This window comes from Hypanus sabinus, chromosome 17 (assembly GCF_030144855.1).
Source record: "Hypanus sabinus isolate sHypSab1 chromosome 17, sHypSab1.hap1, whole genome shotgun sequence".
NCBI lineage: Eukaryota > Metazoa > Chordata > Chondrichthyes > Myliobatiformes > Dasyatidae > Hypanus > Hypanus sabinus.
This window is the reverse complement of record NC_082722.1, coordinates 13,967,157-13,979,380: the sequence shown is the minus strand read 5'-3', so window position 1 is coordinate 13,979,380 and position 12,224 is coordinate 13,967,157. Positions and strand designations below refer to the sequence as shown.

At 42.3% G+C, this 12,224-nt stretch overlaps 1 protein-coding gene across 3 annotated transcripts in view; it reads right to left on the bottom strand.

Annotated features, from left to right (window-relative positions):
- The window catches only part of bbs2 (Bardet-Biedl syndrome 2), a 168,084-nt gene that overhangs the window by 38,989 nt on the left and 116,871 nt on the right, over positions 1-12,224 (bottom strand). For all 3 annotated transcript variants that reach the window (XM_059992559.1, XM_059992557.1, XM_059992558.1), the window contains exons 15-16: positions 7,333-7,470; positions 881-993 (exon numbers count right to left, since the gene is read on the bottom strand). In XM_059992559.1, coding sequence (XP_059848542.1) covers positions 881-993; positions 7,333-7,470 — 251 coding nt within the window. The remainder of the gene's footprint in view (positions 1-880; positions 994-7,332; positions 7,471-12,224) is intronic.

The window sequence follows — 12,224 nt, the reverse complement described above, 5'->3', positions numbered from 1 at the left end:
CCAAGCTCCCTAACAATGATGCCCTGATTACTACCTACTGGCTACATTGCTCACAAGCCTGATACCAAACTCTCTGTTCTATGCTGTCACAGAAAGGTATTACACAACAGACAGAAATAAAATATTCAAAGCTGTGGCTTAAAGCCTCCTTAAAAATGTAATATTCAAGCAGACTTCTGAAAAAAAAACCAAAAGAAACTATTTCTAATAGTGTGTCATTAGAAATATACGATCATAACATATAGGAGAATTAGGCCATTTGGCCCATCAAGTCTGCTTCACTATTTCATCATAGCTGATCCAATTTTCCTCTCAGTCCCAATCTCCTGATTTCTCTCCGTATCCCTTCATGCCCTGACCATTCATGAAACTATCAACCTCTACCTTAAATATATATACAGACTTGACTTCACAGCTGCCTGTAACAAAGAATTCCACATATTCACCACTCTCTTGTTAAAGAAATTCCTCCACATCTCCATTCTTAAAGGACACCCCTCTATTCTGAGGCTGTGTCCTCTGGTCTTAGACTCTCCCACGAAAGGAAACATCCTCTCCATATCCACACTATTATGGCCTTTTACCATTCAATTGGTTTCAACGAGGTCACCTCTGATTCTTCTGAATTCTAGTGAATACAGGCCCAGAGCCATCAAACGCTCTTCATACAAGAGCCATTCAATCCTAGAATCATTGGAATCCAAATAATATGAAAAGCTATAAGTTCAGATACTGGAAATCTGAAATTAAAATGGAAAATGGAAAATTCAACAAGTCAGGCAAATTGTATAGAGGTGGGGGTGAAAGACAGTTAACATTTTTGGTTGATAACCTTTCAACTGATGAACTTTTATGCAGGACTGCAGCATCAAATACTTACATGTCACCCATCAGACGTGCATCTTCTGCCCGAATCAACAAGCTACGGACCAGGTTAGAGTGATCGGCCATCTCGGCAGTGAGTTTTTGATGCACAGAATGATAACCATCCACCTGTTCGAAATGAAGCAGTTCAAATCAGCATATCTGTGCAAACAAACATTCAATAGGATTTACTACTGCAATGAGATACAATTTGATTAGAAATGATGCATCTCTACTACAAGAAAAACATTGAATTAAAATTAAAACTATCAAACACTGATTCCCCCTTTCTCAATTGGCATTTAATGTCTGTCTGGTTGATCAGTATTATGTGCACACATAATGAATTTTACTGTTGTGTATGATATTGCAGAAAAAAATAATCTTCATAATCTGTCTAAAGTGAAAATAAAATCAAAAAATGCAAGTGCGAATTAATGTAAAACATGACAGTCAGCACGGGAGAAGCAGAGTCATCAGCAAGCAAAGTGAAAACAGTGTTCCTACAGTGCATGATCACAGCTCTGGGATGGAGTCAGTGTGTTCGGGATTGAGGGAGGAAGAGGTGTTAGAAAATGAAAACAGTGGATAAATGTAATAGGAAAACATTAAAACAAAGCAAATGTTAATAAATTTCAGATACACCAAAAAATGAAACAAAATCCTGGTAATGCTCAGCAGGTTAGGCAGTAGCTGTGGAGCAAGAAATAGTTATCATTTCCGGTTGGAATGATCCAAGGTAATCTTTAATTTCTCACTTGCCATTTGGGACCACTTGTACTCTTGAGCTTTAAGAGTATATATATTTGTCAAGAACTATGCATTTCTTCATTAAAATATCTCCATAATGTAATTAGATTGTACCTTTTTATTTTGGTTCGTGCCATTTCTGTATGAATACAACCATTCAGCTGAACAGCCTTCAATTTTATCTGTTCATCTTTTTTTTCTTACCCTGGTTCGAACCAGAGGCATATTACCATTTTTATAAATTCTCTCCCTTGTTGATCTTCTTCTGATTATTCTTATTTATTTTACTATCCTACAGCTTATCCTTTCTCATTAACTTTCTTAAATTCCCTTAAGCTGAACACACCCCTTCAGATGCATAGATAATGGCTTAATTTACAGACAAAGTCATTTGATTTGCAAGAAACAGCTTGTTTAAGGAAAGCCATCCCAATGGAGCAGATCCCTTTTCCTACAGTATTGGTGCCTGCCTGTGCCATGTGAGTTGATATTGTTCTATCCCACGGCAATCTCTAACTCCTAGTCTATTTAGCACAGGGGTCACTGTGGACTGGTTTAATATTGACAATATTCTTGTGGACCAGCTGACCGGGGGGGGGGGGGGGGGGGGGGGGGGGGGGGGGTGTTAATCACGACCGGAATACAGTGATACTTGAAGTGGGCTCCTTATGTCCAGTCTATTCTGCAATTTAGTTTTTGTGGCTATCAGCACTTGCTTCTGTTCCACATGCTCACGTTTTTTTCCGCTGAAAAAATTCAACAGGTTTGTCTTTCAGTGCAGGGTGCTTGGACTCAGTACCAAAGCAGTTTTGAGGGTTTCATTGCCTCACTAGACAGCCTCCGGGCCCAAATTATAGCCTCCCACCCGCCCACTGCCTTGGCCAGGTGCAGCTGGTCGTGGGTGGGGTGAGAGGACAAGGTAAGGGCCAGAGGTCCCTGTGTTGGGGCCATGGCAGTCACAGTCCGAAGAGAGCAACCAACCGAGCGAGGAGTGCAACAGGGTGTGCACCCGCACCCCCCCCCCCCCCCCGCCCCGTAGGTAGGTAGGATCCATCGGCCAACAAAAGTTTGGCTAGAGGGATGACTTTCAGTAGATCGCAGCGAGGTAGCTGCTCTGCCAATTGCAAAACCCAGAGCCCGAATTATGTCATCTGCGAATATTTTAGCATCGGGTTCCCCGCGAACATTGTGTGCTAAACAGGCTTGGAGGCGGCGCCCATCTGTCCGCGCTCCAAGCCAGTAGCAACAGCATTTCTCACCGGCCGGTTACCCAAGGCCAACCAGTGATCCCTGGCAACTGATGCAACTGATGACCTCGCGTGTGTTCAAGTTCAACAGTGGGCATGACAGGGAATGAGGAAAGGTGCAGCTGACTCATATTGTTTCATATCGCCAAATCATATGGTTTCCTCGCGGCCCGGTAGCACATGCTTTGCAGCCCAGTGGTTGGGGACCACTGATCTAGCATATATATTGCTTTCCATTGATGCTGCCTGACTTGCTGAGCTTCTCAGGCGTTTTGAGTGCATTTCAATCTCTCTTCCTGTTGGGTACAGTCTTTCACTGATTCTATTGTGTTACGCCTGCAAGAAAATGAATTTGATGGTTATATATGGTGACAGAAACAATATGTACTGTGCTAATAAATTTACTTTGAACTGTGAACAAAAGACAACAGAATAATGAATGCTGGAGAGTGAAAAAGAAAGATCTTCTGATGCTGTTAGTCTGAAAAACAGTAGGTCAGGCAGCATCTATGAAAAGAATATGAGTCAGCATTTCAAATCAACGTTTCATTAACAGAAGTGAAAAAACAAGTACAGGTAGTCCCCGAGATACGAATGTCCAACTTACGGACAACTCGTACTTACGAACCGAGGAAGGAGAACGTCGTCTGCCATTTTAAGTCGGATCGCGACGCCGTCTGCCATTTTAAGTCATTGCCGTTGACACTGTGCTGGGTGTTTAACTTTGTATTTGGCTTAAATTTTTCTTAGTAAGATTCACCCTGACCCTGCCCCCACTTCCGGTCAGCTGGTGGCGCCATGAGATCAGCGCCAGGCTCAAGAGGTTCCTGAGTTTGATTTAGTGACAGACTGCTCCCGTGCCGGTTTGATGTCGATCCAGTGACTCCGGTACCATCCATGCCAGGATGAGGTCGAGCTCACAACTCAACCTCATAAAAAAAAACACTGCCACCTCCAGTTTAAATTCCCATGCGGAATATTGTGGAGGATCAAATTCCCAAACACAGCACAGCCCCCACTTGTCCAATTTAGCCTGTCTCAGTGCGGTGGAGTTTCCGACCCGGGAAATTTAGTGCGGTGGTCCTTAGGACCCAGCGGACCTTGGGAGCTGGCGCTGCTAGGGACCCGCTGCCCGCAGCGTTTCTGTTCCATTGACGGGAAGCAATCGCGATTGAAAAGAAGGTGAAAATAATAAAGCATTTGGAAAGAGGTGAAATGCCATCGGTCATTGGAAAAGTGACCACTTTTTAAGAAAGGAGGGAGGGAGAAAACAGAGAACTATCGACCTGTCAGCCTGACATCGGTGGTGGGGAAGACGCTAGAGTCCATTATTAAGGATGAAATAGTGGCATATCTAGATAGCAGTGATAGGATTGAGCCGAGCCAGCATGGATTTACCAAGGGTAAGTCATGCTTGACTAATCTGTTGGAGTTTTTCGAGGATGTAACCAGGAAGTTAGACGGGGGAGATCCAGTGGATGTAGTGTACTCGATTTTCAGAAGGCATTTTATAAGGTCCCACATTGGAGATTGGTGGGTAAAATCAGAGCTCGTGGCATTGGGGGAAGACATTGACATGGATAGAAAACTGGTTGGCAGATAGAAAGCAAAGGGTAGCGGTCAATGGGTGTTTCTCGGAATGGTAGGTGGTGACTAGTGGGGTGCCACAGGGCTCGGTATTGGGACCACAGCTGTTTACAATTTACATCAACAATTTAGATGAAGGCATTGAGAATAACATCAGCAAATTTGCTGATGGTACTAAGCTGGGTGGCAGTGTGACATGTGATGAGGATGTTAGGAGAATTCAGGGTGACTTGGATAGGCTGGGTGAGTGGGCAGATACTTGGCAGATGACGTTTAATGTGAATAAGTGTGAGGTTATCCACTTTGGGAGTAAGAACAGGAAGGCAGATTATTACCTGAACAGTGTAGAGTTAGGTAAGGGAGAAATACAAAGAGATCTAGGAGTCCTTGTTCCTCAGTCACTGAATGTGAATGAGCAAGTGCAGCAGGCAGTGAAGAAGGCTAATGGAATGTTGGCCTTTATTACAAAGGGAATTGAGTACAAGAGCAAGGAAATCCTCTTGCATTTGTACAGAGCCCTGGTGAGACCACACCTGGAATACTGTATACAGTTTTGGTCTCCAGGGTTAAGGAAGGACATCCCGGCTGTAGAGGAAGTGCAGCGTAGATTCACGAGGTTAATTCCTGGGATGTCTGGACTGTCTTACGCAGAGAGGTTAGAGAAACTGGGCTTGTACACGCTGGAATTAAGGAGATTGAGAGGGGATCTGATTGAAACATATAAGATTATTAAGGGATTGGACAAGATAGAGGCAGGAAATATGTTCCAGATGCTGGGAGAGTCCAGTACCAGAGGGCATGGTTTGAGAATAAGGGGTAGGTCATTTAGGACAGAGTTAAGGAAAAACTACTTCTCCCAGAGAGTTGTGGGGGTCTGGAATGCACTGCCTCGGAAGGTAGTGGAGGCCAATTCTCTGGATGCTTTCAAGAAGGAGCTAGATAGGTATCTTACGGATAGGGGAATCAAGGGATATGGGGACAAGGCAGGAACCGGGTATTGATAGTAGATGATCAGCCAAGATCTCAAAATGGCGGTGCAGGCTCAAAGGGCCGAATGGTCTACTTCTGCACCTATTGTCTAAAAGTGTTAGGCTACAGTCGATCAACGATTTGAATAATTTTAAAGGATAACCGATAAAGTGAGAATAATAGAACATGTGAAAGGCCCTGCCCCGATGAAAGCTACAATTATTGCTAAGCAACGCAGTGGTTTAATTATTGGAATACATATGTTTCTTAAGTGTTTTATATGCATGGAAAGGTAAAATATATACCATATGCTAAGACAAATGTTTGACTAACTGACGCTAAATAATACCGGATGTACTTGCTCCGACTTATGTAGAAATCCGACTTAAAGACAGAGTCAGGAATGGAACTCATATGTAACCCGGGGACTGCCTATACAGTAAGTGTTTAAATTGCAGAGGAGGAGGAGAGGTGGAGAGTACTGTAGGAGCATCTGAAACAAGTTGAGGATCGAGAGAGAATAACAAACATGGCAGTAGTGTCACTGGGAATGAATGGTGAAGGCTTATTAATCTCATTGGTCTGTATAGTGACATTTCACTCATTGGCTACTTTGTTAGATACACCTGTATACCTGCTCATTTATGTAAATATCCATAGCCAATCATGTGGCCGCAACTCAATGCATAAAAGCATACAGATATGGACAAAAGATTCAGTTGTTGTTCAGACCAAGCATCAGAATGGGGGAGAAATGTTATGGAGGTGACTTTGAAGTGGAATAATTGTTAGTGCAGACAGGGTAGTATGAGTATCTCAGAAACTGCTGACCTCCAGGGTTTTTGCACACAGCAGTCGCTAGAGTTTACAGAGTGGGGGAAAATACATCTGGTGAGCAAAAATGCCTCAATGAGAGAGGTCAGAGAAGAATGGTTCAAGGTGACAGAAAAGTGACAGTAACTGAAGTAACCAACCCTTTTACAACAGCGGTGTGCAGAAGAGACTCTCTGAACACACAACACATTGAACCTCAATGGGCTACAGCAGCAGAAGAGCACGTGGGGTTGAAAGGTGTACTAATATAGTGTAGAAACTGATGACAATAGCATTGCACTGACTTTGTTTTTGTTTACAAATTTTCTTGCTGCAGTGCAGCACCTCACTTCCAAAAAACATCCAAGGGAGTGTAGTCAATCTTTAGAAATCACAGGAATCTACTGAACCTTTGATGATACCTTTCAAAGCCATAATGATTCCAAACCAAGGTCACCCTAATCTCTGTGGTTGAGCTGCAATATACATTTGCACACACTAGCAGGCTGAGCTCCAACTCATTCATTGATGCACAAGAAAATGGGTCTTACAGTCAGTATTATTCAACAATTCTCCATTCCCAACCTGTCACTATTATAAAATATTAGCAATCCCAAACAATAGTGATTTTCAGCATGGAGGAGAGCTTGAGCAGGTACCTCGAAAAATGAGATACAACCTGATCAAAATAAAGTAAGTATGACTGTAGGATGGAGTGAGAGGGGAGTTGCTGAAGACTGATTGCCTGGTAACCTGACCTGAAGAATATTTCTAGAATTTTCTGCTTTTATCTGTAAGATAGAAAATACCTTTGTAAAGCCATAGAGATGATACCCAATATATGTATTTCTTCTGCAGAAAAACAAACACACTATGGCTGTGATTTCTACAGACCTCCAGCTCAGATTACTATTACTAACAGCAGGAGAAAGAAACACCTGTTTTATTAATTCTAACATATTTTGGTTCCCTCCAGGAGTCTCATACTTTGAATAGAAATGAAATAAACTTTCATGGCCATGTTAATGAACTGACTCATGGTTCAAATACTGATAACTGGTGTACATAATTGTGAGACTTGCTAGATGAGCAATACACATACCTGGACTAGCACCTGGTGGAGTTCTTCAAAGTAGGCAGGGAAGTCTGCTTCTACTTGAAGGTCTTCAATAGCTAGAAATGACGTCAAAGACTGGATTATTTCACCAGCAAGGTCAATATCTTCTGTTCTAATGGCAACCTGTAGGAAAAATTAACTACAGAAGTGATCAAAAACATAACAGCAGGGAAATCCTTTTACAACAGGCTTTATTTATGAGACTAAGGAAATAATCATATAACCATATAAAAATTACAGCACGGAAACAGGTCATCTCGGCACTTCTAGTCCATGCCGAACGCTTGCTCTCACCTAGTCCCACCTACCTGCACTCAGCCTATAACCCTCCATTCCTTTCCTGTTCATATACATATCCAACTTTACTTTAAATGACAGAATCGAACCTGCCTCTACCACTTCTACTGGAAGCTCGTTCTGCACAGCTACCACTCTCTGAGTAAAGAAGTGCCCCCTCGTGTTACACCTAAACTTTTGCCTCTTAACTCTCAACTCATGTCCTCTTGTTTGAATCTCCCCTACTCTCAATGGGAAAAGCCTATCCACGTCAACTCTATCTATCCCCCTCATAATTTTAAATACCTCTACCAAGTCCCCCCTCAACCTTCTACGCTCCAAAGAATAAAGAACAAACTTGTTCAACCTTTCTCTGTAACTTAGGTGCTGAAACCCAGGTAACATTCTAGTAAATCTCCTCTGTACTCTCTCTATTTTGTTGACATCTTTCCTATAATTCGGTGACCAGAACTGTACACAATACTCCAAATTTGGCATCACCAATGCCTTGTACAATTTTAACATTACATCCCAACTCTTATACTCAATGTTCTGATTTATAAAGGCCAGCATACTAAAAGCTTTCTTCACCACCCTATCCACATGAGATTTCACTTTAAGAGAATTTTGATTATTCCTACCAAAATGTAGTACCTCACACATTACCAGCATTAAACTCCATCTGCTATCTTTCAGCCCACTCTTCTAACTGGCCTTAATCTCTCTGCAAGCTTTGTAAATCTATTTCATTATCCGCAACACCACCTATCTTAGTATCATCTGCATACTTACTAATCCAATTTACCACCCCATCATCCAGATCATTAATGTATATGACAAACAACACTGGACCCAGTACAGATCCCTGAGGCACACCACTAGTCAGCGGCCTCCAACCTGACAAACAGTTATCCACCACTATTCTCTGGCATCTCCTATCCAGCTACTGTTGAATCCATTTACTACTTCAATATTAATACCTAACGATTGAACCTTCCTAACTAACCTTCTGTGTGGAACCTTGTCAAAGGCCTTGTCCATGTAGACAACATCCACTGCTTTACCCTCAACTTTCCTAGTAACCTCTTCAAAAAATTCAATAAGATTTGTCAAACATGACCTTCCACTCACAAATCCATGTTGACTGTTCTTAATCAGACCCTGTCTATCATATATACCATCTCTAAGAATATTTTCCATTAATTTACCCACCACAGACGTCAAATTGCTAGATTTACTCTTGAAACCCTTTTTAAACAGTGGAACCACATAAGCAATACACCAATCCTCCGGCACCATCCACGCTTCTAATGACATGTGAAATACTTCTGAAAGAGCCCCTGCTATTTCTACACTAACTTCCCTCAAGGTCCTAGGGAATATCCTGTCAGGACCTGGAGACTTATCCACTTTTATATTCTTTAAAAGCGCCAGTATTTCCTCTTCTTTAATCATCATAGTTTCCATAACTACCTTACTTGTTTCCCTTACCTTACACAATTCAATATCCTTCTCCTTAGTGAATACCGATGAAAAGAAATTATTCAAAATCTCCCCCATCTCTTTTGGCTCTGCACATAGCTGTCCACTCTGAGTGTCTGATTGTCAATTTTATCCCTCATTACCCTTTTGCTATTAACATAACCGTAGAAACTCTTTGGATTTATTTTCACCTTACTTGCCAAAGCAACCTCACATCTTCTTTTATCTTTTTAATTACTTTAAGATTCTTTTTACATTCTTTATATTCCTCAAGTGCCTCATTTACTCCACACTGCCTATATTTATTATAGATCTCTCTCTTTTTCTGAACCAAGTTTCCAATATCCCTTGAAAACCATGGCTCTCTCAAACTTTTAACCTTTCCTTTCAACCTAACAGGAACATAAAGATTCTGTACCCTCAAAATTTCACCTTTAAACAACCTCTATTTCTCTATTACATCCTTCATATAAGACAAATTGGCCCAATCCACTCCTTCTAAATTTTTTCACGATCTCCTCAAAGCTAGCCTTTCTCCAATCAAAAATCTCAACCCTGGGTCCAGTGTTATCCTTCTCCATAATTATATTGAAACTAATGGCATTGTGATCACTGGACCTGAAGTGCTCCCCAACACATACCTCCATCACCTGACCTATCTCATTCCCTAACAGGAGATCCAACACTGCCCCTTCTCTAGTTGGTACCTCTATGTATTGCTGCAAAAAACTATCCTGCACACATTTTACAAGCTCCAAACCATCCAGCCCTTTTACAGAATGGGCCTCCCAGTCTATGTGTGGAAAATTAAAATCTCCCACAATCACAACCTTGTGCTTACTACAAATATCTGCTATCTCCTTACAAATTTGCTCCTCCAATTCTCGCTCTCCATTAGGAGGTTTATAATACATCCCTATAAGTGTTACTACACCTTTCCCATTCCTCAATTCCACCTAGATGAGCCCTCTAATCTATCCTGCCAAAGCACAGCTGTAATATTTTCTCTGACAAGCAATGCAACACCTCCCCCTCTTGCCTCTCCAATTCTATCACACCTGAAGCAACAAAATCCAGGAATATTTAGTTGCCAATCACACTCCTCCTGCAACCATGTTTCACTAATAGCTACAACATCATACTTCCAGGTATCAATCCATGCTCAAAGCTCATCCACCTTTCTTACAGTGCTCCTAGCATTAAAATAGATGCATTTAAGAAACTCTCCACCTCTTACTCTCTGTTTATCCCTAACAATGCAAACAACTTTATTATCTTTTTCTTCCTTCTCCCCTACATCTTTGGTCTGAGCGCTCACCTTCTCTGTCACTGCCTCACACTCTGTCTACTAGCTTTCTCTATTTGTGAATTAACCTCCTCTCTCCTAGTCTCTTCAATTTGATTCCCACCCCCCAACCATTCTAGTTTAAAGTTTCCCTGGTAGCCTTCTCAAATCTCCCCACCAGGATATTGGTCCCCCTAGGATTCAAGTGCAACCTGTCCTTTTTGTACAGGTTTCACCTGCCCCAAAAGAGGTCCCAATGATCCAGAAACTTGAATCCCTACCCCCTGCTCGAATCCCTTAGCCACGCATTTATCCTCCACCTCATTCCATTTCTACTCTCACTGTCGCGTGGCACAGGCGGTAATCACGAGATTACTACCTTTGCGGTCCTTCTTAACTCCCATCCTAACTCCCTATATCCTCCTTTCAGGACCTCTTCCTTTTTCCTCCCTATGTCATTGGTACCTGTATGTACCATGACCTCTGGCTCCTCACCCTCAAACTTCAGGATATCTTGGACGCGATCAGAAACATCCCAGACCCTGGCACCAGGGAGGTAAACTACCATCCGGGTCTCCTGACTGCATGCACAGAATCGCCTATCTGACCCCCTTACTATAGAGTCCCCTATTAGTATTGCCTTCCTCTTCCTTTCACTACCCTTCTGAGCTACAAGGCCAGACTGTGCCGGAGGCACGGCCACTGTTGCTTCCCCCAGGTAGATTGTCCCCCACAACAGTACTCAAACAGGAGTACTTATTGTCAAGGGGTACAGCCACTGGGGTACTCTCTAGTACCTGACACTTCCCCTTCCCTCTCCTAACCGTGACCCACTTGTCTGCTTCCCGTGGCCCCGGAGTGACCACCTGCCTGTAACTCCTATCAACTTCTCACTCTCCCTGACCAGACGAAGGTTATCAAGCTGCAGCTCCAGTTCCCTAACACGGTCCCTTAGGAGCTGCAGCTCCAGTTCCCTAACACGGTCCCTTAGGAGCTGCAGCTCGGTGCACCTGGCACAGATATGGACGTCCAGGAGGCTAGGAGACTCCAGGACCTCCCACATCCGACACTGAGGACAACAATCTGCTCTCACACTCATACTTCCCCCTTTCCTCAAATAACAGGAAAAACTGAAACCTAAACTTGCCTTGCCAGTTTCCGCCTAAGCCCGTTCAGCCCAAGCCCTTAAACCTTCACTCTGCTCCCGGCTTACTCTGCTGCCTGCAAACAATGCTAGCTGGATTCATAGAATTCTAGTGAAATAATTCCTTGCTGAGTACATTTGAGATTAATTCAATTGTGTTCTGCTTGGAGGTGTTGCCCGAGGAAGTGTCAGTTGAGTGGTGTTTAGAATAATGAAATGTAATCTCATCACAATACATCTGACTCTGAGGTGAATTGACTGGGTAGATGCTGAAAGACTGCTTGCCTCCAGGTTCTAGATTCTGGAGGCAGAAGCACCTCTCAAGATAAAAAAGACTATCATGAAGTGAAATTTATTCACAGATCCTATATTAAGACGATTGATTTATGGAATAAGGTATGAGATAAAGAAATCTTTATTAGCAACAAGAACTTTAATCCAAAATAGGCTTATTCCTTTTACAATGGACAATAAACTTTTACATAATTGGTTCCAAAAGGGGATTAAATATATAGGTGATTGTTTCGAAGGAGGTATATTGATGTCGTTTGATCAATTAAAAAATAAATATAAAATATCAAATAACACTCTTTTCTGTTATTTTCAAATAAGAGCCTATTTATGAGAAAAGCTGGGACAAACAATGTTGATGCCAAAACCTAGTGAAATAGAAATATTGATTCAGAAAGG